This window comes from Vulpes vulpes, chromosome 4 (assembly GCF_048418805.1).
Source record: "Vulpes vulpes isolate BD-2025 chromosome 4, VulVul3, whole genome shotgun sequence".
NCBI classification, from domain to species: domain Eukaryota; kingdom Metazoa; phylum Chordata; class Mammalia; order Carnivora; family Canidae; genus Vulpes; species Vulpes vulpes.
In genome coordinates, this window is record NC_132783.1 from 16,097,802 (window position 1) to 16,120,446 (window position 22,645).

At 38.1% G+C, this 22,645-nt stretch overlaps 1 protein-coding gene across 1 annotated transcript in view; it reads left to right on the forward strand.

Annotated features, from left to right (window-relative positions):
• The first annotated feature begins 466 nt into the window (after nt 1-466).
• The window catches only part of ANKRD50 (ankyrin repeat domain containing 50), a 30,949-nt gene continuing 8,770 nt past the window's right edge, over nt 467-22,645 (forward strand). The window contains exons 1-3 of the mRNA XM_072755292.1: nt 467-703; nt 2,268-3,215; nt 20,316-20,545. Coding sequence (XP_072611393.1) covers nt 2,704-3,215; nt 20,316-20,545 — 742 coding nt within the window. The 5' untranslated portion in view covers nt 467-703; nt 2,268-2,703. The remainder of the gene's footprint in view (nt 704-2,267; nt 3,216-20,315; nt 20,546-22,645) is intronic.

The window sequence follows — 22,645 nt, forward strand, 5'->3', positions numbered from 1 at the left end:
GCCGTGAGGAGCTGCCAGGGGCAAGCCCCCCAGCTCGGCTCCCACCCCCGGGGCGCGAGCCCCTCCGGCCGGGAGGACAAAGGAAGGCTCCGGGCCGAGCGGCGCGGGGCGGGTGGGAGCGGCGACTCGCGTGAGCTCGGGGACGCGAGGACGCAGCCCCCGCCCCTCGCCCCGCCCCCCGGAGGCGGGGCCCCAAGGCCACCCCCGGGAGAGGTTGTCCAGCGACGCCGGCAGCGGGATCCGGGCGCCCGCACACGCCCGGGCACAGGCGGCGGCGGCGGCGGCGGCGGCGGCGCGGTGGGGAGGGGCCGGCGGGCGAAGAAAGGCCGCGCGGGCGGCGGGGGCGGGGCCTGCGCGGGGGCGGGGCCGCGGGGCGGGGCCGGGGCGGGCGGGGGCGGGGCCTGGGCGGGGCCTGGGCGGGGCGGAGCCGGCGGCGTCCCGGGCTGCCTGAGACAGTCACTGCCCTGGCGGCGGCGGCGGCGGCGGCGGCGGTTGGCCGGTGGGGGCTGGGAGGAGCTCGACCGAGGCTGCCGGGGCAGCTGGAACTGGCCGTCGCCGGGGGCCAAGCGGGGGATCTGGAGCCGAGGGCGAGCCCCGGGCCGGGCGGAGGACGCGGCTGCAGCTGGAGCCCGGGCAGCGCTGGCGGCCGCGGATTCTCGGAGGAGCAAGTGTCTGGGGCTCGGCGGCGGCGGCGGCGGCGGAGGTAACCGAGGGGCGGCAGCGGCGGCACGAGCCAGGCCCCTGCTCGGCTCGGGGGCTCGGGGGCTCGGGGGCTCGGGGGCTCGGGCTGTGGCTGGGCTCGAACCTGACTCCCCCGCCCGCGCCTTTGCAGCCCTTCGGCCGCAGACCCCACGTCTCCCCCCGGATCTGCCCCGGGGGGTCGGGCGGGGGCGGGGGCGGGGGCGGCGCGGGGCCGGGGACCCTCGGGGGCGGCGACCGCTCCCCTGGGATCCGCGAGGACGTCGGGCACCCCTCCCCCCCCGAGACACACCCCAAGATCTCGGGGCGGGGCGGGGTGTTGGGGCGTTCCCAGCCTGGGGCAGGGAAGAGGTGCGTGGCCTCCCGAGGTGGCCCCCCTGCGGCTCCTGGCGGCCGCGCCGTCCCGAGGTGGTTCCCGTCCCTGGGAATCCCGGAGCTCCTTTTGTCTCTCAGCTGGAAGCCGAGGCCGGAGCTGTCGGCTCCCCCCCGCGCCCCAGCCCCGAAGCGCCCCGCTGCTCCCCGCAGCCTTTCCTCGGGCCGCTGCCGTAGTTGCATCCCTCGCCCCGGTCCGCGCCCTTCATCTTCAGCGCGGAGGACGGACGGACCGACTCCCACCGCCCTCGCAGTTAGATGTGTCATTCATGGAAGATCATCCCCAGCCTCCCCTCAAACAAAAAAAAAAAAAAAATTTTTTCCTCCCTCCCCTCCCCGTTCCCCTCCAGCCGCAGCCCGGGTAAGGACCCCCTAGATTTTGCGAACTATCAACAAAAGAAGTGTGACTTGGGCGAGTCAGCAGAGTCCTTGACTGGCTGGACCGTGCAGTGCAGTCGAGCTTCCTTTAACTGGCGCTGTTCTACCAAGCTAGTCCGAAGGACCTTTTGGGCCAAGAGTTGAGGATGTTACTGTGTGTGCATAAAGCCCTTTTTTTTTTTTTTTTGTTCTTCCTACAGTAAGTTTACAAACAACAACAGCAATCTAGGGTAACGATTGAAATGTAAGCTGTTTGGGAAGCATAACCGTAGAGGAAGGAAAATGTAATTATGATTCTGGAGGGGGCGGGGGGTGGTAATTGTCCAACTTTTTGAAAGTGCCAAAGATTAAGTCTATGGGTTTTTGTTTTTTTTTTTTTTTTTGGAAGTATATGGATCTTTGTAAGGATTATTTTAAGTGGCAGATTGTATCCTTTGTAAGCTTCTAAGTAAATAAGCTCTTAACGTTATAATATTTTGCCCTAAGATCTATTTTGGTTACTTGTGGAAATGTTGATTTTCCCAGGCATCTTGAACCTGGGAAACCTGTGAACAGGTTCGTTAAGAATCTACCCTCTTGAAAAGTGCATTTGAGGAATGCTTTGGATTATGAAGGCCTGTCATTTCTGCCACATGAAAGGCCATGATCTGAAACCGTTTCCTCGCTGGCAGTTGCCCAGAGGCCTGAAACTGGCAAGGTCTAATAGTTTGAGCCACTGTCCTTCCACAAGAAATATAGAGCTACCTGTCTGCTGTATACGCGTAATCTAGTTGATGGCATTTACTATAACGGACATATTTTCTGCATCTAATTTTCAGATACAGAGTTAACACTTCGAATCTGGAGAAGCATTTTGTGCAAATTGAAAGATTGGGCATTCTCTTTAGTTTTCCAGATGTATTGTCTCATCTGTACACTCGAAACATCCACAATCACATAAACTCCAGACATAACCATGGAGTTATGTGACCCATCAAGATTTAGGGAAAGTATTGCCATGCTTTGGAACCAGGCAATTTTCTACCAGTTCAACAGTTAAACTAATATATTCTCTCTGCTGATAATCAACAGTAAAGAGCCAAATAAAGTCATGCACATTCAGTTGGCAAGTGGCATCTGTGGCTATTGAGTTTTACTGTAACTCGTTATGTATCATTCAAAGTCAACTTAATATGCAAGTTATGTCCTAATGGATGTAAAGACCTGTGTTGATGTATCCAGGATCTAGCAGATGTTGAAGATAAGGAACCTATTATGACTAATCCTTGGGAAGAGAAAGTCTGCAAAATGGCTCAAACGAGTTTACTGCAGGGGAAGCAGTTTTACTGTAGGGAGTGGGTTTTCCACAAGCTTCAGCATTGCCTCCAGGAGAAAACTAACTGCTGCAATAGTGCTGTCAACACACCATCCCTTGTAATGAATTCTGGGAATAATGCTAGTGTTGTCTCTGGAAAAGGAGCTGCCTGGGGTGTGTTGTTGGTAGGAGGGCCTGGCAGTGGCAAGACAGCCCTATGCACTGAGCTGTTGTGGCCAAGTTCACCTACAAGCTTGCAGAGAGGTTTACATCGACAGGCTTTGGCCTTTCATTTCTGCAAAGCCCAAGACTCTGATACTTTGTGTGTTGGAGGGTTTATTAGAGGTCTAGTTGCCCAGATCTGCCGCAGTGGACTACTCCAAGGATATGAGGATAAACTAAGGGATCCAGCAGTCCAAAGCCTCTTACAGCCTGGAGAATGTGAAAGGAACCCAGCTGAAGCATTTAAAAGGTAACAGTAAGAATGCCCTGGTGTTGTGGTTTCTAAGCAAAAATTCACATGTTTTCTAGATTCTCTCTCTCTCTCTTTTTTTTTTTTAGTTTTTTTTTTTAATTTTGTGGGGTACCTGTACTCTCTCTGTGTATTTGGGGGTAATCTGTAGTTGAAATACACATGTCTACTTTGAGTATTGAAAGAAACAGAATTTAAGCTTTGTGTTGCATAGGATATGGATTAAAAGTATGTCTTTTATTTTACTTGTTTAATAACAGAATGTGAAGCACTGTTGAAATTTAATTTTTTTTAAACTTATGATAATTATTTATTTATTTTTCTACTGTTATCTATAACTGGTGAGGGATTTTTGTTCTTATGGTAGAGAAAACCATTTAGCTGCCTGAAAGTGGGCTACGTTTTCGGGGAGAGCGAACTGAATACGATGCTGAATTTAAAGGAGCTTTCAGCATAGAATCTATTATCTTTTTTGCTTACAGTATTATTATTTCTCTAAGACAAGTTCTCTTTGAAAGAGATCATTGACCATTGAGAATCTGCAGAAAATCTGTGTTTTGGGGACTTATTCCCCTATCAAGCAAACAAAAAGTTAAGTGGTACTTTTAAATATGTGATATTTATAAAATAATGAAAATCTGGCATAATTTTAGTATTTTCAGTGGTCAATATGAAAAACAACTTTTCCCTAACCTCAATTAAGCATTTTCCCATAGGTAAATCAATTGGTCTAAGAAGTGAGCAAGTTGCTTTTTAGAGTTGTTGTAGATCCAAAGTGTATTCAAGAAAATGTGATTCCTTGAGAATAATTCTTTGCATATCACCCGTCTCTGCTCATTGTAAAAGAAGCAGGCAAATTGTTATTTTTGTGCTTGCTATTGCCTCACTGTCACTTGCATTATCCATTTTCCATAGACTTTTATCCCTGCACGGTAAATAGTTCTTAGCAGGCGAAAGTTTGTTCCCTAAAGCGGCAGGTATACTGTGTGGTGGAGATTAGCATACCTGTGTGTGTGTGTGTGTGTGTGTGTGTGTGTGTGTGTGTGACACACCATATGTCCATCTGTTTCTCTGTGTGTCCCTTAGAGTCATTGAAACAGGATTTGAATCACTATGAAAGGAGTGATTTTTTTATGATGTCCTCAGATTTAATGGCATTAAATCTATTAATTTTTAAGTGATAATTGAAAATACTAATAATATAGCAAACACTATGTGTCAGTGTTCTAAATGATTTACAAATATTGTTACGTGATTTTCATAGCAATCCTGTGAGATAGGTGCTGTGATTACTCCCACTTCGTGGATGAGGAAGCCAAGGCACAGGAAGCTTAAGTAGCTTGTTTAAGGTTACAGGCCAGTCAGTGGCAGAGCTAGGATTTGAAGCATGTGTGTATGTGCAAAGAGTCATAGAAACTCTTGAAGGACTCGAGGGGGAGAGTAGATTGGAAGTTTGTGGAGGACAGGGGTGTGCGTCACAGTTGTGATTTGGAGTGTAGGTTTCAGATTACTCATATAAGTGATGTGTAGTAGTAATCTGGAATGATCTTTATGGATAGTGGTATATGAATTTAAACATGGGACAGGTATATTAAAGTCACCCAAAGGGAGGTATCTTTGAGAGGTGTGATATTACTGCAGTTTTTAATGTATAATTGTAGTTCAATAAAACTCAGGGCAAATCTGTTATCTTTTCCTGTTAGCCACCAACATCAGGGTTAAAACTATTAGATCAGGGATCCCTGGGTGGCGCAGCGGTTTGGCGCCTGCCTTTGGCCCAGGGCGCGATCCTGGAGACCCGGGATCGAATCCCACATCGGGCTCCCGGTGCATGGAGCCTGCTTCTCCCTCCGCCTGTGTCTCTGCCTCTCTCTCTCTCCCTCTATGACTATCATAAATAAATAAAAATTAAAAAAAAAAAACTATTAGATCATTTTTAAGTAACAAGTAAATCCGATAGGTGATACTGGTGCACAAATATGAAATACCAGGTTCAGTGGACAGTTTTAAAAATGGAATCACTGTGAATGGAACCAGTAGTGTAGTCCTTAATATATAAAACTCTGTAAGATACTTAAAATCTCTGTTTATCAACAGCTCTTTTCCTATGGACTTTCTACTTTCTCTGATGATCCTAACACTAGTTGAAGAGCTGAATTTTCATTTTTTATAATGAGATTTCTTGTAAGTTATGTGGATTTAACATATTAGTGTTTCAAAGAACTTAGCTAAGTTGAATTTATTAGTCCAACTAAATTAAGCAGTTATACAGTTTATTCTCTTAGAATTCATATGTAAATTTCTAATGTCTTTAAAACTTTTAAATCATGTCTGATAAGTCTGTATTTTTGCTTTATTTTGATTTTGAGCATATCATTCTGTATGGTAGCATAGATTTTTCTGAAAAAGGTCCTTCTACTCAGATGTTCCCCCTATTTTTTTCCCTGTGTGACTTTTAACTAATTGAAGGGAAATAAGCAATTAGAGCTATATGTAAAAACCACACCAGTCCTGATTTTCGGATTGACAGAAGGAACTAATCACTTTGTATTCCTAATCTGTATTTTGATAGAGGAAGCATAGCCTTTTTATTTGGACCACTTTGGTGCTCTTAATCTCTTCCTAGATTTTTCAAAAACCTGGGTCACTTTCTTTCTTCATCACTAGAGTAATTAATCAAATAAATTAGATGACTCTGGTATTGTAACAACTGTTTATGGTGATTTATGGAGTACATTTCCTTTAAGGCTGTGAAGCTCTAATATAACCGTAGTCAATTACAAATATGACAATACAGTTCATAGTTAAAGAGAAATATTTTTGCATTAGATGGTCTAAGCCTTTACTTTTTGGACAGAGAGTCAAGATTTTATTTTAAGTTTATTGGTGATTGGTTAAATAAGTCCTTTAGAGCATTTTAATAGGAATTGATTTTATTTAGGCAGGGAGAAATGTAATTTAACAGGTAAACAATCACTGTTTTCAAGAAGTTATAATATTTTAAGCCAGACAGAGATCAAAGCATATGCTTTTGAAAAAAATTAAGGGTAGCCCCGGTGGCTTAGCGCCGCCTTCAGCCCAGGGTGTGACCCTGGAGACCTGGGATCGAGTCCCATGTCAGGCTCCCTGCATGGAGCCTGCTTCTCCCTCTGCCTGTGTCTCTGACGCCCCCCCCCCCCCTCTCATTCTGTGTCTCTAATAAATAAATAAAATCTTTAAAAGAAAAAAATTAAAAACCAGTTTTGTATTACTTTTTAAACATCTAACACTTAATAGTATTGATAGTTTAATATATTCACGTATGAAACAATTTAATAGTAATAGAAAATTGATAAAAATCTTAGTTCTTCACAGATTCACAAAGTTGGGGGAATTGCAGAGAAGCGATTTATTATTGAATACATTTTTATACACTTTCTTCAATTTACTTCCTAAAATTTTCCCTAGTTTTTATCTTCAATAATACTAGATAGAATATGTAATACCACAAAAAAAACTTCTTACATGAAGTCATACACCTACATGGTAACTTGTTAATTACTGGTCTATTGAAATCCTTTTTCCTATGTGATAATAAAAATAAGATGGGGGATCCCTGAGTGCCGCAGCGGTCTGCGCCGGCCTTTGGCCCAGGGCATGGTCCTGGAGTCCTGGGATCGAGTCCCACATCGGGCTCCCTGCATGGAGCCTGCTTCTCCCTCTGCCTGTGTCTCTGCCTCTCTATTTGTGTCTCTCATGAGTAAATAAATAAAATCTTTAAAAAAAAAAAAAAAGAACGTTATTTTACTCTACTTAAATGCTGCTTTCTTTCTTTTCTGTCATAATATAGTATCTTGATTTTTAGATTTAGTTGTGACAAAATTTCTTCTGATATTCATTGATTTTTATAGCAAATATTTGAGTCTTGTGTTTTAAGCACAGTTCAGCTGGAGATACTTCTTGAGAACCTTCTGTGTGTTAGGTCGAATTCAGCTGTACATAAATCAGTGAATCGAACAGACAAAATGCCCTGCCTTCATGGAGCTTAAGTTCTTACAATAAAATTTATTTGTATAAAGGGAAATAATATTTGGGGTAAATACTTGTTCGAGTGTTCATGAAACACTTGAATGTTTTAACACTAGTTGCAAAGAGTTATATGATCTGCTAAAGGGAATGATGGATGAAGACCCCTTAATTTATTTTTTTCCCTTTTCCATTTTTCTCTTTTAATTGGTTAAGGTATTAACAATTAACAAAGCTATTGTTGCTATATTTAGATTTTTTTCTTCATTTCTGTTGATGAAACTAAGTTAATGACAATTACATTTTTATTAGAGAATTAGAGACAGATTTCTTTTTTTTTTTTTTTTTTTTTGCTTTTTTTCCCTTTACCAGTTTTGCCTTTTCAGGCTCTTTTTGGAAAACTTTGTATATTTTGTGTATTTTCTAGAGTTAGTGTTACCGTTCCCTGGCAGTCATAAAACTGTAAAACAAATCTCAGTTATTTTTGACAGAAGTATCAAGATATCTAAGTTAGGGAATGTGAGAAGGAGTGTGGTAGTTTCAGATGTTGTGACTGGTTTAGAGGCAGAAATGAATGAATGTGGTTATTTCATTCAACCAGAAACTCCTTTCTGAACCTTCCTGTCATGGTCCTTGAACCCAAGGGTGTTCTTGGCAATTTAGATGGATGTGGTGCTAGGAAATACAAATTTTTGTTCCTGGTAGATCTCATTCTGTAATTTTTATTTTTAATTAACAATCTACAGGACCAGGTATGAGTTTTCTATGTGTTATATCAATTTTCCTGAGTAAAAGAATTTTGTTCTGTGCGATGTGCAAATGGAATAAAATTGTGATGAAGAATTAGGATGACTGACTCTAAACTTTGAGAGTTTAGCAGAAAAAAATGTGTTAGTAGTGAAATGCTTGTTAGAAAGGAATTGAAGACCAAATGACATTTGTTTATGTCAGATGGGAATCCTCAAATGCTTAAATCTTCTAATCTTTTTATTTCCTTCTCCTTGAATATTTACAATTTTTCACTTGTATCTCTTTAGATTTTTAACTTCTTTATGCATGCATCTTCTGTTATCTCCTCTATTAGGCATATGCTTCTTCATGACATTATTCATGACTGATTAATTTTTTATGTTTACCATAGTGCTTTGAACAGCACTTTGCATACAGTAAGTGATAAATGATTATCATTTGAATGAGTGAATAATGCTGCTTATCTATCTAGAATATGTCTGAACCTAATTGAAGGACAGCTGAAGCTCTTGCAAAAGAAAAAATTGAAATGTTATATGATTTAGGTCAGTTTTCCATGCAGACCAGTCTGGTATAGTGATTATTAATTTATTAACCTGCTGTGTCTGCTCTTTAGCATGTATGAATATGGCATTAGTCCAGATAGTTTTAAGTGGTCAGATGTCTATCTTCTGTCTTAACTGGCTCCAACTATTTTTGGCATACTCAACAAAGGGACAAGAACAGAATGAGACTGGAATGTGTGCTTCCCTCTTACTTTTGGTTTTGGGGTATTTTCAAGGGAAAATATTCCCTTTCCATTATCTGTCTTGTATAACTAATACTATTTAAAATAATTGTCATTATCTATTCCTAGCGATTATCAGATTAAAAGATCTTATAAAGTATCTTTACTGTTCATATTTTAAATAAATGAATATCATTTTCATAATCAAAATTCTATATTTCTTTTTAGCCTAAGATAGTTATTTTTCATTTAATTGTCTGTTGTTTCCAACTTTTAACCATGTTATTTTTACTTTAAGATGGACTTCCATTTATTCAAACCCGCCCATGTTCCCTTCCTAAAACCTCTTCTTTCTACCCCTGATGGATTCTTTCTCTTTTATACTTCATAATTAAGAGCCTTCCATTGATTCCCGTTCCTGGTACACCTTATCATTTTTACGAACGATTCCTTAACCTTTAGTCACTTCTGCTATAATGACATAACCTAAAAAAAAAAAAAAAAAAGAAAAATGACATAACCTATTGGTCCATATTTATGCTGTTTAATTTCAGCCACGTTTTTAGTTCTGCTTGGTCATTCTTTCATTTACTTCTTAGCTCAGAATTTTTTTTTTTTTTTTAGACCAGAGAGAGTAAAAGTTATGCCCTACAAATAGAATATTTTTTACCCAATTCAGGAAATTCCACACACACACACACACACACACAGATTTTTATTTGTTCTTGGAAAGAAATGGAAATTTTGACATTATTAGGTTCTCATTCTTTTGAATCAGTAATCTGGTGGAACTGAGTTAGCTGCTGTCTTTAGATGGGGCCTACATGCCCTCATTTGATTGAGTTTCCCCAACTCTATTACTCTATTCCAAGACCACTTCATTTGTCTATAAATCCAGCCTGGCTCCTACTGGCATTTTCATACAGAAACATGTTTCCTATTCCTCTGAAAAAAATAGATTTTTTCAAATTTCCCACTAAATCTTCATATCTTGAATTTTTGTATGCAAATACTACTTTCACCTCATTTTTTAACTTATTGAAGTCAGACTTCTATGTATCCATAATCACAGAAAGATATTTATGCATAGTAGATTTTGAACTCATTGCTCACTCTATCTTAGCCTTAGAATTTGTTTCATTATTTGAATTTCTTCCTTTCCAAATCCCATGACTCTGTTCTTTGGTTACCCTCCCTAGTGAACCCTCTAGGTTCTAAGTATTTGTTCAACAAAACATACTTAGGTCTTCCTTCTCTCTTTAAACACACTCCTTCAATAATTTTATTTACTTTACATGGCTACCAGTGCTCATGTCTAATATGATAGCAATGAAATCTGTATCATCAGCTTTTATCCTCACTCTGATCAACATGTATCTTTTCACTTTCTGTGTTTTTCTTTTTTTCCTTTTTTTTTTAAGATTTTATTTGTTTATTCACGAGAGACACGGAGAGAGAGATAGAGGCAGAGACACAGGCAGAGGGAGAAGCAGGCCCCATGCAGGGAGCCTGACGTGGGACTCCATCCCGGGTCTCCAGGATCACACCCCGGGCTGAAGGCGGTGCTAAATCGCTGAGCCACCAGGGCTGCCCTTTCTGTGTTTTTCAAATCATCATCTCTCTTAACATTTCTATTCATTGGCTCATTCATTTATTTCTGAAATGAATATTCTGCACCTGCTGGGTGCCTGAAATACACTCAGTGTCAGGGCTAAAGTTGTGACCCAAACAGGACACTCACCGGGTTAAGTGTGTGTGGGGAAATACATGGAACAAATAATCACAAAAATAAATGTAAAAATGCAACTTTAACAGGTGCCAAGATGGAAGGATACATGGAAAGCATATAATATGAAACTTGATCATTATCAGAAATTCTGGGAAAACTGACTTTTTTATCTAAGTTGTTCCTTAATTCTTATTTCCTAGACTCTTTCTACTTAAAGTGTGATCTTAAGATCAACCTTATTGGCATCACTTGGAGGTTAGTAAAAATGCAGAATCTCAGGTCTGTTGAATCTGAATATGCCTTTAAACCCATCTCCTAAGTGAATCTTGTACACGTTGAAGTTTATTTATTTTTTTTTAATTTTATTTATTTATGATAGTCACACAGAGAGAGAGAGAGAGAGAGAGAGAGAGAGAGAGAGGCAGAGACATAGGCAGAGGGAGAAGCAGGCTCCATGCACCGGGAGCCCGACTTGGGATTTGATCCTGGGTCTCCAGGATTGCTCCCTGGGCCAAAGGCAGGCGCTAAACCGCTGCACCACCCAGGGATCCCCCACATTGAAGTTTAAGAAGCACTGCCTTGAGCTTGTTTCTAGAGGTGTTTTTTTTTTCCTATTAGTTTATTCTAAGGCATTTAATCTTTTTCTTAGAATGTTTCTTGAATCTTTTACCCTAATCTAGAGTATTTATTCATCTACTCCTAGTTGATCTACCTAATTTTAGCCTCTATATCCCAATTCATTTTGTTCATAGTTTGCCAATTAACCATAGTAAAACAGTGCTTTCTTTGGGTCATTCTTCTGAGACTGTGATAACCTATACAACAAATTCAAATTTCTCTGCATATCTTAATAGCTCTTGATAATTTCATTCTGTTCCATCTAAAGTAGTATCCTGTTTCAGAAGCCTCATCAGAGCACATAAGGTCATTTGTTGTTTCAATAAACATTTTAAGCATGTAGGAGTGTTAAAGCTAGTAGGAGATGTGAAAAGTAAGAATATTCTTACTTTTCTCAGTGTTGAGTGAGAACTTCATGTATGTATAATAAAGGTATGGATTTTTTATTATATATATATTGTAGATTATTTTCTTCTTAGGTGGTTTTGTTTTGTTTTTACTTTGTTTTTAGCATGTTTGCAGTTTTTAAAAAATGTTATGAAATAAAATGGTTTCCATATGGTAGAGGCTTGAATTTATGAAGTAGATGCTTTTCTGCCCTTAAAAATATCTCTAAGGGGTATCTGACTGGCTCGATCAGTAAAGCATTTGACTCTTGATTTCCAAGGTTGTGAGTTCAAGTCCCATGTTGGGCATAGAGCTTACATTTTAAAAAATACATTTTTAAGTATATTCTGATTGGTTGCCTATTTACCCTACCGTTGTTCTCATTATGTCTTTGACCATACTATATATAATTGTCTTACTTTTTTTCAGTTTTTTTGTCTTTCGTGCTATTCTAATCTGAGAAATATTCTACTGTTATTGTTTTTTTACTGTGTACATGCATAATTAAATATAGCCATTGGTAATAAAATAGAATTTTAAGTGCTCATATAATTGCTTAATAAATAAGTATTAATTAGGAGAACTAATTATATCTTGCGGTTATCTAGAAGAAAGATTTGGAGCTTTCCAGAAGTTACAGACCTTTTACAATTATGACTCATGATTTGAATACATAGAAACTGTGATAGATTGATTTGTTTTTGTTCTTCATCTCTCCATGTACTCTTGGTCTTTGCTATATGATATTGCAGGTCCTTCTACCAGAGGAGAAATATACTTCTCTGACTTTTTCCGTTTGGTTCAACCATGTGATTTGCTTTGGCCAGTGCGATGTCAGTAGACATGATTCAAACAGAGGCTTAAAATGTGCATGAGTAGTTGGGTTTATCCTCTTTGTTTGTACTATCACCATGAGAAGGACATGTTGTGGCTAGCTTCTTGGTTCAAGGAGAATGCTAGAGGTGTGGAACCAATACTATACCACTATTGTAAAAATAGCTAACAGTAAAAAAGCTAAGGAAATAATACTTCACGTACAAAATCCATAATTTTCATCAAAAATTTAGAAATCATTGATTCCTCAATTTGACTCATCCCCTACATTCAATCCATTAACTATTTTTTGTTTTATTTCAGTGATAAAACAAATGTCTTCACCTCTATGCAGCCCCATTTCTACTACTTCTGTTCTTTCTTGCATAGACTCCTGCACTAGCCTCCCAATATGGTCTTCCTGTTGCTGTTGTTGTCCCTCTTACCTTCACAAACCAGTTGGAGTATCAGATCGTATTAATTACCTGCTTAAAATCTGCCAATGGCTTCTCACTACCTTTAGAGTAAAATATAAACTTACATGATCCAGTCTTGCCTAGAGTTTGACCTCAGCTTGTACCACTTTCATCCTTATTCATTGCTCTTTATCCACATCATTACCCTTGTTATGTTCTGAAATAGGTCAAATTCCAGCCAGTAGTTGTATGTGACTACTTGCTCTGATATCACTTAGATGCCAGCTTTAATATTACCTCCTCAGAGAGCCTTTCCTTTACATCACATCTTTAAGAAGTCTCCTACCCAGTCAGTTTCTTAAATCAGATCATCACACTTTTGTTTTCTTCATTCCTTAGTTTTCAGTGTCTCTCGTGATCTGAAATTATTTTGTGCCATTTGTTTACTTTGACTTTATGCCTACCTACTGGAATGAGCAGACTATTTACCTGTCTTGTTCCCTTTATATCTCCAGGGCATAGAATATAGTAGAGACTCAGTAACTATTTCTTGACTGAGGAATAATATATTTTAATTTAAAACATTAGGAATTTGGGGGACAGCCCGGGTGGCTCAGCAGTTCAGCACTGCCTTCAGCCCAGGGCGTGATCCTGGAGACCTGGGATCGAGTCCCACATCGGGCTCCCTGCATGGAGCCTGCTTCTCCCTCTGCCTGTGTCTCTGCCTCTCTCTCTCTCTCTCTCTCTGTGCCTCTCATGAATAAATAAATAAAATCTTAAAAAAAAAAAAAAAAAAGGAGTCAAGTAGAGAAATAGGATCCATACAATGTGTGGACTTTGAGGCTGTTGTAAGTACAACATGTACATTTATTTTCACTATTAGTAGTTTGGAAGACATCAGGTCTTTTAAACAGCATAGTAACATCTAGCTTAAGATTTTAAAGTATCATGTCGGCTACTTAGTTGAGAACTAGTTTGGTGAAGGTGGAAGCAAGGCAATAAGTACCTGATTAGTGCAGTAATGGAAGTAAGAGGCAGTGGTGCTTGGACTTGGGTAGAGTGGTGGAGGTAGTGAGAATTATTGTGTTTTGATTATTTTTAAGATTGATCTGAAAGCACACTGGATGTGGAGTATGAAGAGAACAAAGAAAAAAAAAGAAAAAAAAAAAAAAAGAAGAGAACAAAGAGAAGTAAAATTATGGTTCTGAGAAACTGGAAGAATGGGATTGCCCTTTACTGAAATGGAAAAGACTAAGGGAAACACAAGATGAGGTTTAGAGGTCTGAAGTTTGGGTTTTAATATATATTCAACATTAGATATCTAAGCAGAGAAGTTGAGTAAGTAGTTAGATTCACAAGTCTAGATTCAGAAAAAAAAGTTCCTGGCTGTGTATATAAATTTGGTTTTCAGTGGCATATAGATGGTACTTAAGGGCATTAATAAACTTATGTAAAAAGTGAATATAAATAGGTAAAGAGAAGATCCAAGATCTGGATATTGATATATTTCAAAATTGAAAGGTTGAGAAGATATGAAAAAGAGTAGCTTAGTGTGGTAGGAGAAGAAAGCCAAATCCTAGAGGAGGGGATACGGAGGTGGAAAGAGCTTCACTTAGCCTTACAACTTACACAAATAATGCAATAAATTAATTTGAGAATATAACTGCTACAAAGAAGACAGTTGAGATGCAGTGTTTAGAGTAGCAGTAGTAAGTGATGACAAAGTCTTCTTAAGACATGGTGATTAGGGAAGGTGTCCTTCAGGAGTAAAAGACATGTTTGATGTTAGAACTGAAAGGAGAGCATTGTGGCTGGAGCAAGAGGGAGAACTCAGGAATGAAACCTATGATTTTTGACTTAAGAAACTAGGGGATGATTGGGCACCTGGGTAGCTCAGTCAGTTAAGCATCTGCCTTTGGCTTTGGTCATGATTCCAAGGTCCTGAGATGGAGCCCTGTGTTGGGCTCTCTGCCCAGCAGGGAGCCTGTTTCTCCCCCCCACCCCCATATTTGTCTGCACAAGCGCTCTCTCTCTCTCTCTCTCTCCCCCCCCTCCTTTTTCTGTTTCTCTCCGTCTCTTTCAAATAAATAAAATCTTAAAAAAAGAAATTAGGGGATGATAAGATACATTAAGTGACATGGAGAAGGCAGGTGGAGAAGAATGTATTTGGGAGGAAAAATTGAGAGGATACTTCTTTAAACATTTAAATTTGAGATGCATATGGGGTATCCACAGGGATAGATAGTTTGGGGGATTTTTACTTTTGAGATTTAGGTGAGGTCAAGACTAGAAAAAATAGCTTAACATTTTTAAAGCCATAAACTGGCTTCTGGTTGTAATATGATTGAGTAAGACATGGAAAATAGTACAAAAGCAAGGAAGTAAAATGATAAAAGAGCTATAAGCCCAAACCTCAATATAACATGGAAGTTAACATCAAATTGAGATGCAGACAAAACTAGCAGAACATTTATTCTTTAAAATAAGTCCATACCCTGAATATCATCAAGAGTATGAAAGCTCTTATTTGGAACCATGGAGACAGGTTAAAGACTTACGTACTAAAAGCTCCCCTGGACCCAGTTAGGCAGAAAGGAAGAACAAAGAGGGCAGAGAAGAGTGAGTCAGACATTTGGGGGTAGTTCAGGAGAGGTTTGTGGTGAGAAACCATGCCTCATGTGTGTATCCCCACAGCTTCTGGTCTTAATTGGCTGGGGAGAAGTAGAAGCTCAAAGGCCTTTTTCATGCCTGTAACTGAGTCATAAGGAGAATTCTTACAAGCCTGGACACTGGATACACTAACCTGCAATTGCTGGTCCAGAGGGAACTTATCCTACTGAAGAAGAGCTGTCACAGATATTTAAAAATATATCTCAGGAACAAAAGAGGAAGGAATCTGAGAAACCGAGCACAGAAAACTCTCACTGGAAAAATGTTGCCATGGAACAAAAGAAATGCGTGGCCAAACATCATATAGCCTTAAATGAAAATGTAATTAATAAGCAATTGCTGGAGTTAAACTATTACATGAAGCAGAAATCAAAGTGCTTGGAAAAGAGATGGTAAGACAACAGAATGAAATGAAATATATCCAAAATATATATTAGGACTTAACTCTGTGAAAAGGGAGATATTTCAAATCAATAGGAGAAAGATAATTTCATAAATAGTTTTGGAATATCTCTGCAGCCATATGGAAAAATAAATTGGAACCCTAGGTCACATCTTTATGTCAAAATTAATTTGATTAAAAAGTAAAAATAAAGTATTCAAAGCTTTTGAAGAAGACATGAGGAAATGTTTTTTAAGCATAAAGTTGGGAGTACCCTCAGAAAAGTGACATAAAACTCAGGAATCATAAAAAAAAAGCTCTGATTTATTATCTACATAAAAACAAAGAAAGAAACTGCATGTTAAAAAATACTTTGAAAAGCCAAAAAGAAAAATAACAAATAGTGGGGGAAAATTAGCAACAAATGTACTTCTTTAATACTAAGGCGTCCCTAAAAGAAAAATTGACAGTCTTTTGTAAAATGGGTAAAGGAATATGAAGACACAATTTAAAGAAAAAAAAACTATGACTCCTAGGCATATGTGAATGTGATTGGCCTCATGATAGGCAAATGTAAACTAAGACTATAATGATGCCATTTTCTATGCATCTGTGGAAAAATTAAACAGGCACTCTTACATAGCTTTGTGAATATAGATGTAATTTTTGAGGAGAATATTTTGTCAGTTACTACTGATATACTGAAGTATATCAGTAATCATATTAAATATAAATTGTAAATATCCTAACTAAAATGGCAGTTTGATTGCATAAAACATGTAAGATCTAATTATATGTTGCCTACAGTATGCTTTGTATAGAAAGAGACATATAGTCTACATGAAAAAGAATGAGGAAATATATACCCTGCCAACCCTACAAAAGGAAAAGCTTACATTAATTTCAAGGGACGTAAACTTTGAAGGAAAGAATATTACCAGGCATAAGAGGGGAGCATTTCATAATGATACAGTGATCAATTCCTAAAGGATGTAACAATCATAACTGTTTATTCCTAATAACATAACTTCAAAATATCAAAAATTAATACAATTTCGAGAAGAAATGGATAAATCTGCATTTACATTCTGATCTTTTAACCTCTCCTTTCAGTAATTGATAGAGCAAATAAACAGCAGATCAGTAAGAACAATTGAATAATACTATCACCAAATTGACCTAATTGACATTTGTGGAACAGTCTACCCAACAAGCAGAGTACACATTCTTTTCAGGTGCCCATACAACTTTTACTAAGATAGATATATTCTGGGCCACAAAACAGATCTTAATAAATTTAAGGGCATGCCTGTTATACAAAGTGTGTTATCTGATCACAGTTGAAATAAATGATGATAATAACAACATAAAAAACCCTGGGAAATCCCCAAATATTTGAAAACTATAGAGCTCACTTCTAAATAACCTATAATTGAAAGAAGGAATCAAAGGGAAATTATTTTGAGCTAGATGATATTGAAAATACTTAGAAAGGAATACACAGTATTAAAGGATCATATTAGAAGAAAAGTATGAAACAATTATTTCAGTTGCTATTATAAGAAACTAGGAAAAGAGCCAACAACCTAGAGTGAGCAAAAGCCATGAAATAATCATATCCCATCAATTTCACCTGCCAGATTTCCCTCAAATCCTTACAATATGTGCTATAATTATTAGAAGCCCCTAATGGTTAAGAGTATAGATTAGGGTGACTGACCACCTGGTTTGCCCAGGAGGTGGGGGCGTGGGAGGAGGAAGGGCAGCTAGTTTCTAGACTCAGTGCTTAAAACTTAGAAAGTCCCAGGCAAACCGGATGAATTGGCACCTTGTGTAGTTTCTGGAGTCAGTCCTTAGACTTGAATCCCTTCCTTTAACTTAGGTCAAATGATTTATCCTCATGTTGCTTTGATTTCCTCATCTGGAAATGGGTAATTATAATAGTACCATCTTAAAGAGTTAATGTGAGAATCTGATGAGTTAATGGATATGTAAACTACTGAAAGCATATAGAACAGTGAATGGAAGTTAGCAGTGGTGCCCTCCCCTTTTTTATAAGCAGTGGCCTTCCATGTCACTCTTCCCTTGTAGACTTAACCCTGCTTCAGGCTCTCCTTCAAGTATAGCCAGTTATCTTTATAAACACAAATATAAACATATCAATTTCCTGCTTAAAATACTTCAGTGGCTCATTAATACCCTAATACCCTTAGGTCGTACTCCAAATTTCATAATAAAGTTTATAAAGCCCAGTATTTATGCATTGTCCTAACTCTTCTCTTCCATACTTTGTTCAATGGTCTTTCTCTTTTCAGGACTTTGCAGGTGAGGTTGCCTCAACTAGACTTTTGGGGGAGGAAATGGGGGTTCTGTGTGTTATCCCTACCCTAGCTCTTTCTCCTTATGAAGCTCCTTTTTTTTTTTTTTTTTTTTTTTTTGTCTTCCCAAGCTCTCTCCCCTCCCTGTCCCTATCAAATGTAAGTTAGGTTGGCCTTCTGTGTACTCTCACAGCACTGTGTGTTATTTCTCAACTGGCAGTGATGATAGTACTTACTATATAATATGTTAAATACTATAATACATATATTAACTATAGTATTGGTTTTTCATCAACCTTCTTTGTTCTCCTAATACAGGAAATATATACATAAGATACAGGAAAGTAAATTTTCCCATATTTAGCATATTCCTTCTGTCAGGGTTGCCTGGCTTCCCCCTTCATTGTATTTTATTGTAAATTTATTGTAAGTTTATTACAATTCCTGGAAAGTTATAATTGGTTCTTCAAAACTTAATTCATCTTGAGCACCTAATATTTGGATATTTCTCTGACATCCTCTGCCTTTCCTCTCTACTTCCCTTGAGTTGGTCATTTCTTATTTACCACGTTAGTAATGTTACTGCTGTTTACCATAGCACTGGGAACACTGCTTTGAAGTTTCCTGTTTTCCATTCTAGACTACAACAATGTCAAGTCTTTATTTAGGATCTATTATGGGCACAGCACTATGCTAAGTCTCGGGGTACATTATCCTGGGCAAAACTGACATAGTCCCTGTTTTCTTGATGCTTACAGCGTAAAGGAAGAAACCAGGATTAATGACATTGAATTAGTAAGCCTAACATTGCAAATTGGATAGTGTTTTGAAAGGAATATTTAATACCGTGAAAGCATATTATAGGGATTCAGTCTTGGAAAAGTGACTCTCAGGTTTACAGTTGAAGATTAAGGATGAATTAATTACATAAAGAGAAAAAAGCACATTTCAGGTAGAGAAAACTGCAAATGAAAAGGTCCTCATGTGATTGTATATAATAAAAGTCATTGAAAGAGGGCTAGTGTGGCTGGAGTAGTATTGTAAAAAGTTTCTCTGGCTGCAGTAGGAACTCTGGGGAGTGGCTGGAGACAAGTAACATACAGAACATACAGGAGAGTTTGACAGTCCAGGTGAGAGAGAGACGATGGTGGTGTGGAGTAGGGGGTTAATGTTACAGACTGAGGTGGGTTTGAGAGATTTTTGTAAAGAAATATTGATAGGACATACTGATAAATTAGATTTAAAGTTTAAGAGAGTCGTAGGAAGGATTATCTATAAATATTTGGTATTCATAACTAAATGGATTATGTCCCTTTCAGTGCCTTATTCAGTACATGACATGCTTAAGTAAATATTTGTTGAAAATGAATGAGCATTGTTTCAGTTATGAAAATGTTACATTGATATGCAGTATAAATTATGAGTAGGAAATGCTTTGTTTGTTGAATTAAACCTAATAAGTTGTCCTTTACATTGAAATTTGAACATACACCAAATGGTCCCAAATGGGATCTAGATTATAGTAATTTATCTTTGTACTGTCTTTTCAAGTAAAATTTGTGTGTGATACGCCAGTATAACCTGCAGTCATTTTGTAAGAGAAATAATGATAAAACATTTCTAAATTCTGTAGGATACTTGATATTTTCTTTCTCTCTTTCTTTCTTTCTTTCTTTTTTTTTTTTAAGATTTTATTTATTTGTTCATGAGAGACACACACAGAGAGAGAGAGAGAGAGAGGCAGAGACACAGGCAGAGGGAGAAGCAGGTTCCATGCAGGGAGCCCAACGTGGGACTCGACCCCCGGTCTCCAGGATCATGCCCTGGGCTGAAGGCAGCACTCAACTGCTGAGCCACCTGGGCTGCCCGATATTTTCTTTTTATTAAAGCAGTCCCCAAAGTTGTTTTCTTTTTTTCTTTATCCTTTGCAACACATTTTAACTTGGTTATAAGCAATTCAAGCTTTTTACTGGTGACTGAAAAAAATCAGGAAGGGAACACTGAAATCTAGTTTCCTGACATTCCTACTGTCCTCCTTATTTTTATGCTGAATTACTGATACACGCACACTCTCACATACTTTAAGGTGGAAAGTGTTACTGAAAATGTGAACTATTTAGGATGAGTATTCATAAAGTGAGGAACTAAAGCTTGTACAATATTTGTATTCTAAAATTTAGTTTATTGTTAAAACATATTTATAACCAGTATTACTAATGTTTGAGTGATAAACTAAACATCATAGCCAACAATACTCAAAATGTTCATACGGGTGTGTTTTACAGATGTGTTCTTCTCCCTCTTTTGGGAATGAAGCCTCCTCAGCAAAGCCTATATCTACTTGTTGATTCTGTTGATGAAGGGTGTAACATTACTGAAGGTGAACAGACGTCTACCAGCTTATCTGGAACTGTTGCAGAACTTTTAGCTGGTCACCATGAGTTCTTTCCACCATGGCTATTGCTTCTGTGTTCTGCCCGAAAACAGAGTAAGGCTGTTACTAAAATGTTTACCGGTAAGTGTATGTTTGTTGATGTGTTACTGACATATTTCTAAATTATCTGTCTTATCTTCTGAACCATCTGTTGGCATTTTGGGGGAATCCCACATTGGTTTAATATTTAAATTTTTTTTTTTTGTACAGTTACTTCCCAGCCCTCTTTGTCACCAATATTTTATTCTAAATTATATAGTTTTACTTCTGTTCCTCCAGGTTGGCTTTAATAGCATACTTTTAAGAATTCTGTTAATGAAATAAAAAATATTAAATTTGGTTAAAACTTTGAATATAGGAGAAATTTGAAATCTACAAAGTGCTTTCTTTCCATCTACGAACATAGCATATTTCATTTATTTAACTTTTTTCCTAGATTTTTCTCAGTTCTCCTTGCCTATGTCCTACATATTTCTTTCTGCTTTTCACTGTTTTAAGTTGAAATTTATGGGTTTTGAAATGAGTGTATTCAGAATTAAAATTTGTAGATGTATCACCAGAGAGAAGGATCATTAAGATTTTTACTGGGTCTAAATAAGTTTCATCCAGTCGTATCTGAGAATTTAACATTTTTGGAATGAGATTTTCTCTTTCCTGATGTATTCACTGCACTAACCAGCAGCATTGTTATTAATGGCTTCAGGTGAGAGTTAATTTAATGAAAATTACTTTGGCCCTTAATCAGAATCGGCCTATGAGGGTATAACTGTGGGGTAACAGCATTGGACTTGTTATGGGACTGAAGGAAATAGCCTATTTGAAACTGTTTTGTGCACAAAGAAATTAATCCGCTAGTATTTTTGAAGATTTTCATATTTGTTTTATCTGGTTATTAAATAATACATGCTCCATATGGAAAATGTTTTAAATGACAACATAGTCAAATATTAACATCCTTCAGGGATATAGTAATAAGTAACCACTCCTTAACATTATGTGTTAAATTCTGTGTATGTTATCCTGCCTAATTGAGGTCCTCCTTATATCAATTTGATTTCCTGCTTTTTGACATTTGTAAGCCTTTTACTGTCACTATATTGTCTTTTTAATAACTATTTTAATGGCTACATAGTTTATTAATATATCAGTATGCCAGAATTTATTTGACTTTCTTATTGTTGTACTTTTAGGTTTTATTTTCCTAGACCCTCCCCTCCCAGATTCTTGAGGATAACAAATAATTTCAGTGAGCATCAGGTTATAAAGGTTGGAACACATCGTATCATTCTATCATTCTATTATCAGCAGCATTGAGAAGTTTCATACCCTGGGAAATATTTCCAGTAAGAATACAAAGTGGTTCAACAGGGAAATGGTCCAGCATTTCAGTAAATCAGTTTTTTATTCCTCTAAAAATTTTGAGCACTTTTCAGCCTTATAAAAATTTGTTAAAGTGCTTTGATGGCAATGTATTAAATTGTGGATATTCATAATAAAAGAGAATCGCATATATAATGATTAGGAGTTGCAACTTTTAAAAAGCAGTTATATTTTCAGTAGCTTTAACTCAAGATACTCAAATTATTAACAGGTATTCTCAGTTCTGTTTTACCGAATAGATAACTATCATTAATGATGAACATATGAATTATTAATATTACTAAGCATTTAGATTTGGAAGAGCTTTTTTTTTAAACTGTAAGCACTTTGTGTGTATTCTTTATGAAAGTGTATTTATAGTAGTAATATAAAGGTAGTGACAGGTGATACTCTGTTTGAATGTCCCATAATTAAGGCTGGCTAGTGTACATTCAGTTATGTGGATGGAAATACATAAATTTTTCATGTGAAAAAGATCAGCTTGCAAAAATAAGCAAGTGTTTTTATTTCTGGCAACTTTTTGTCCTTAGTCATTTGGGGGTACAGAAAATCTTACCAAGATGCTTTCATGAGTATGTATGTATGACTTTTAAGTGTTAAGATTACTATCTGGTCATTAGAGTTGAGAGGCGCCCTGAGTCACTAATAGGATAAGAAATATTTCCACTTGTACAGCAGAAAATGAAATAGTTTATCTGCCACTAATGCGTTTTTACAGAAGGAAAACTGATTTATATATTCATAGATATTGTGGTACCTGGGCAGCTCAGTCGGTTAAGTGGCTGACTCTTGGTTTCAGCT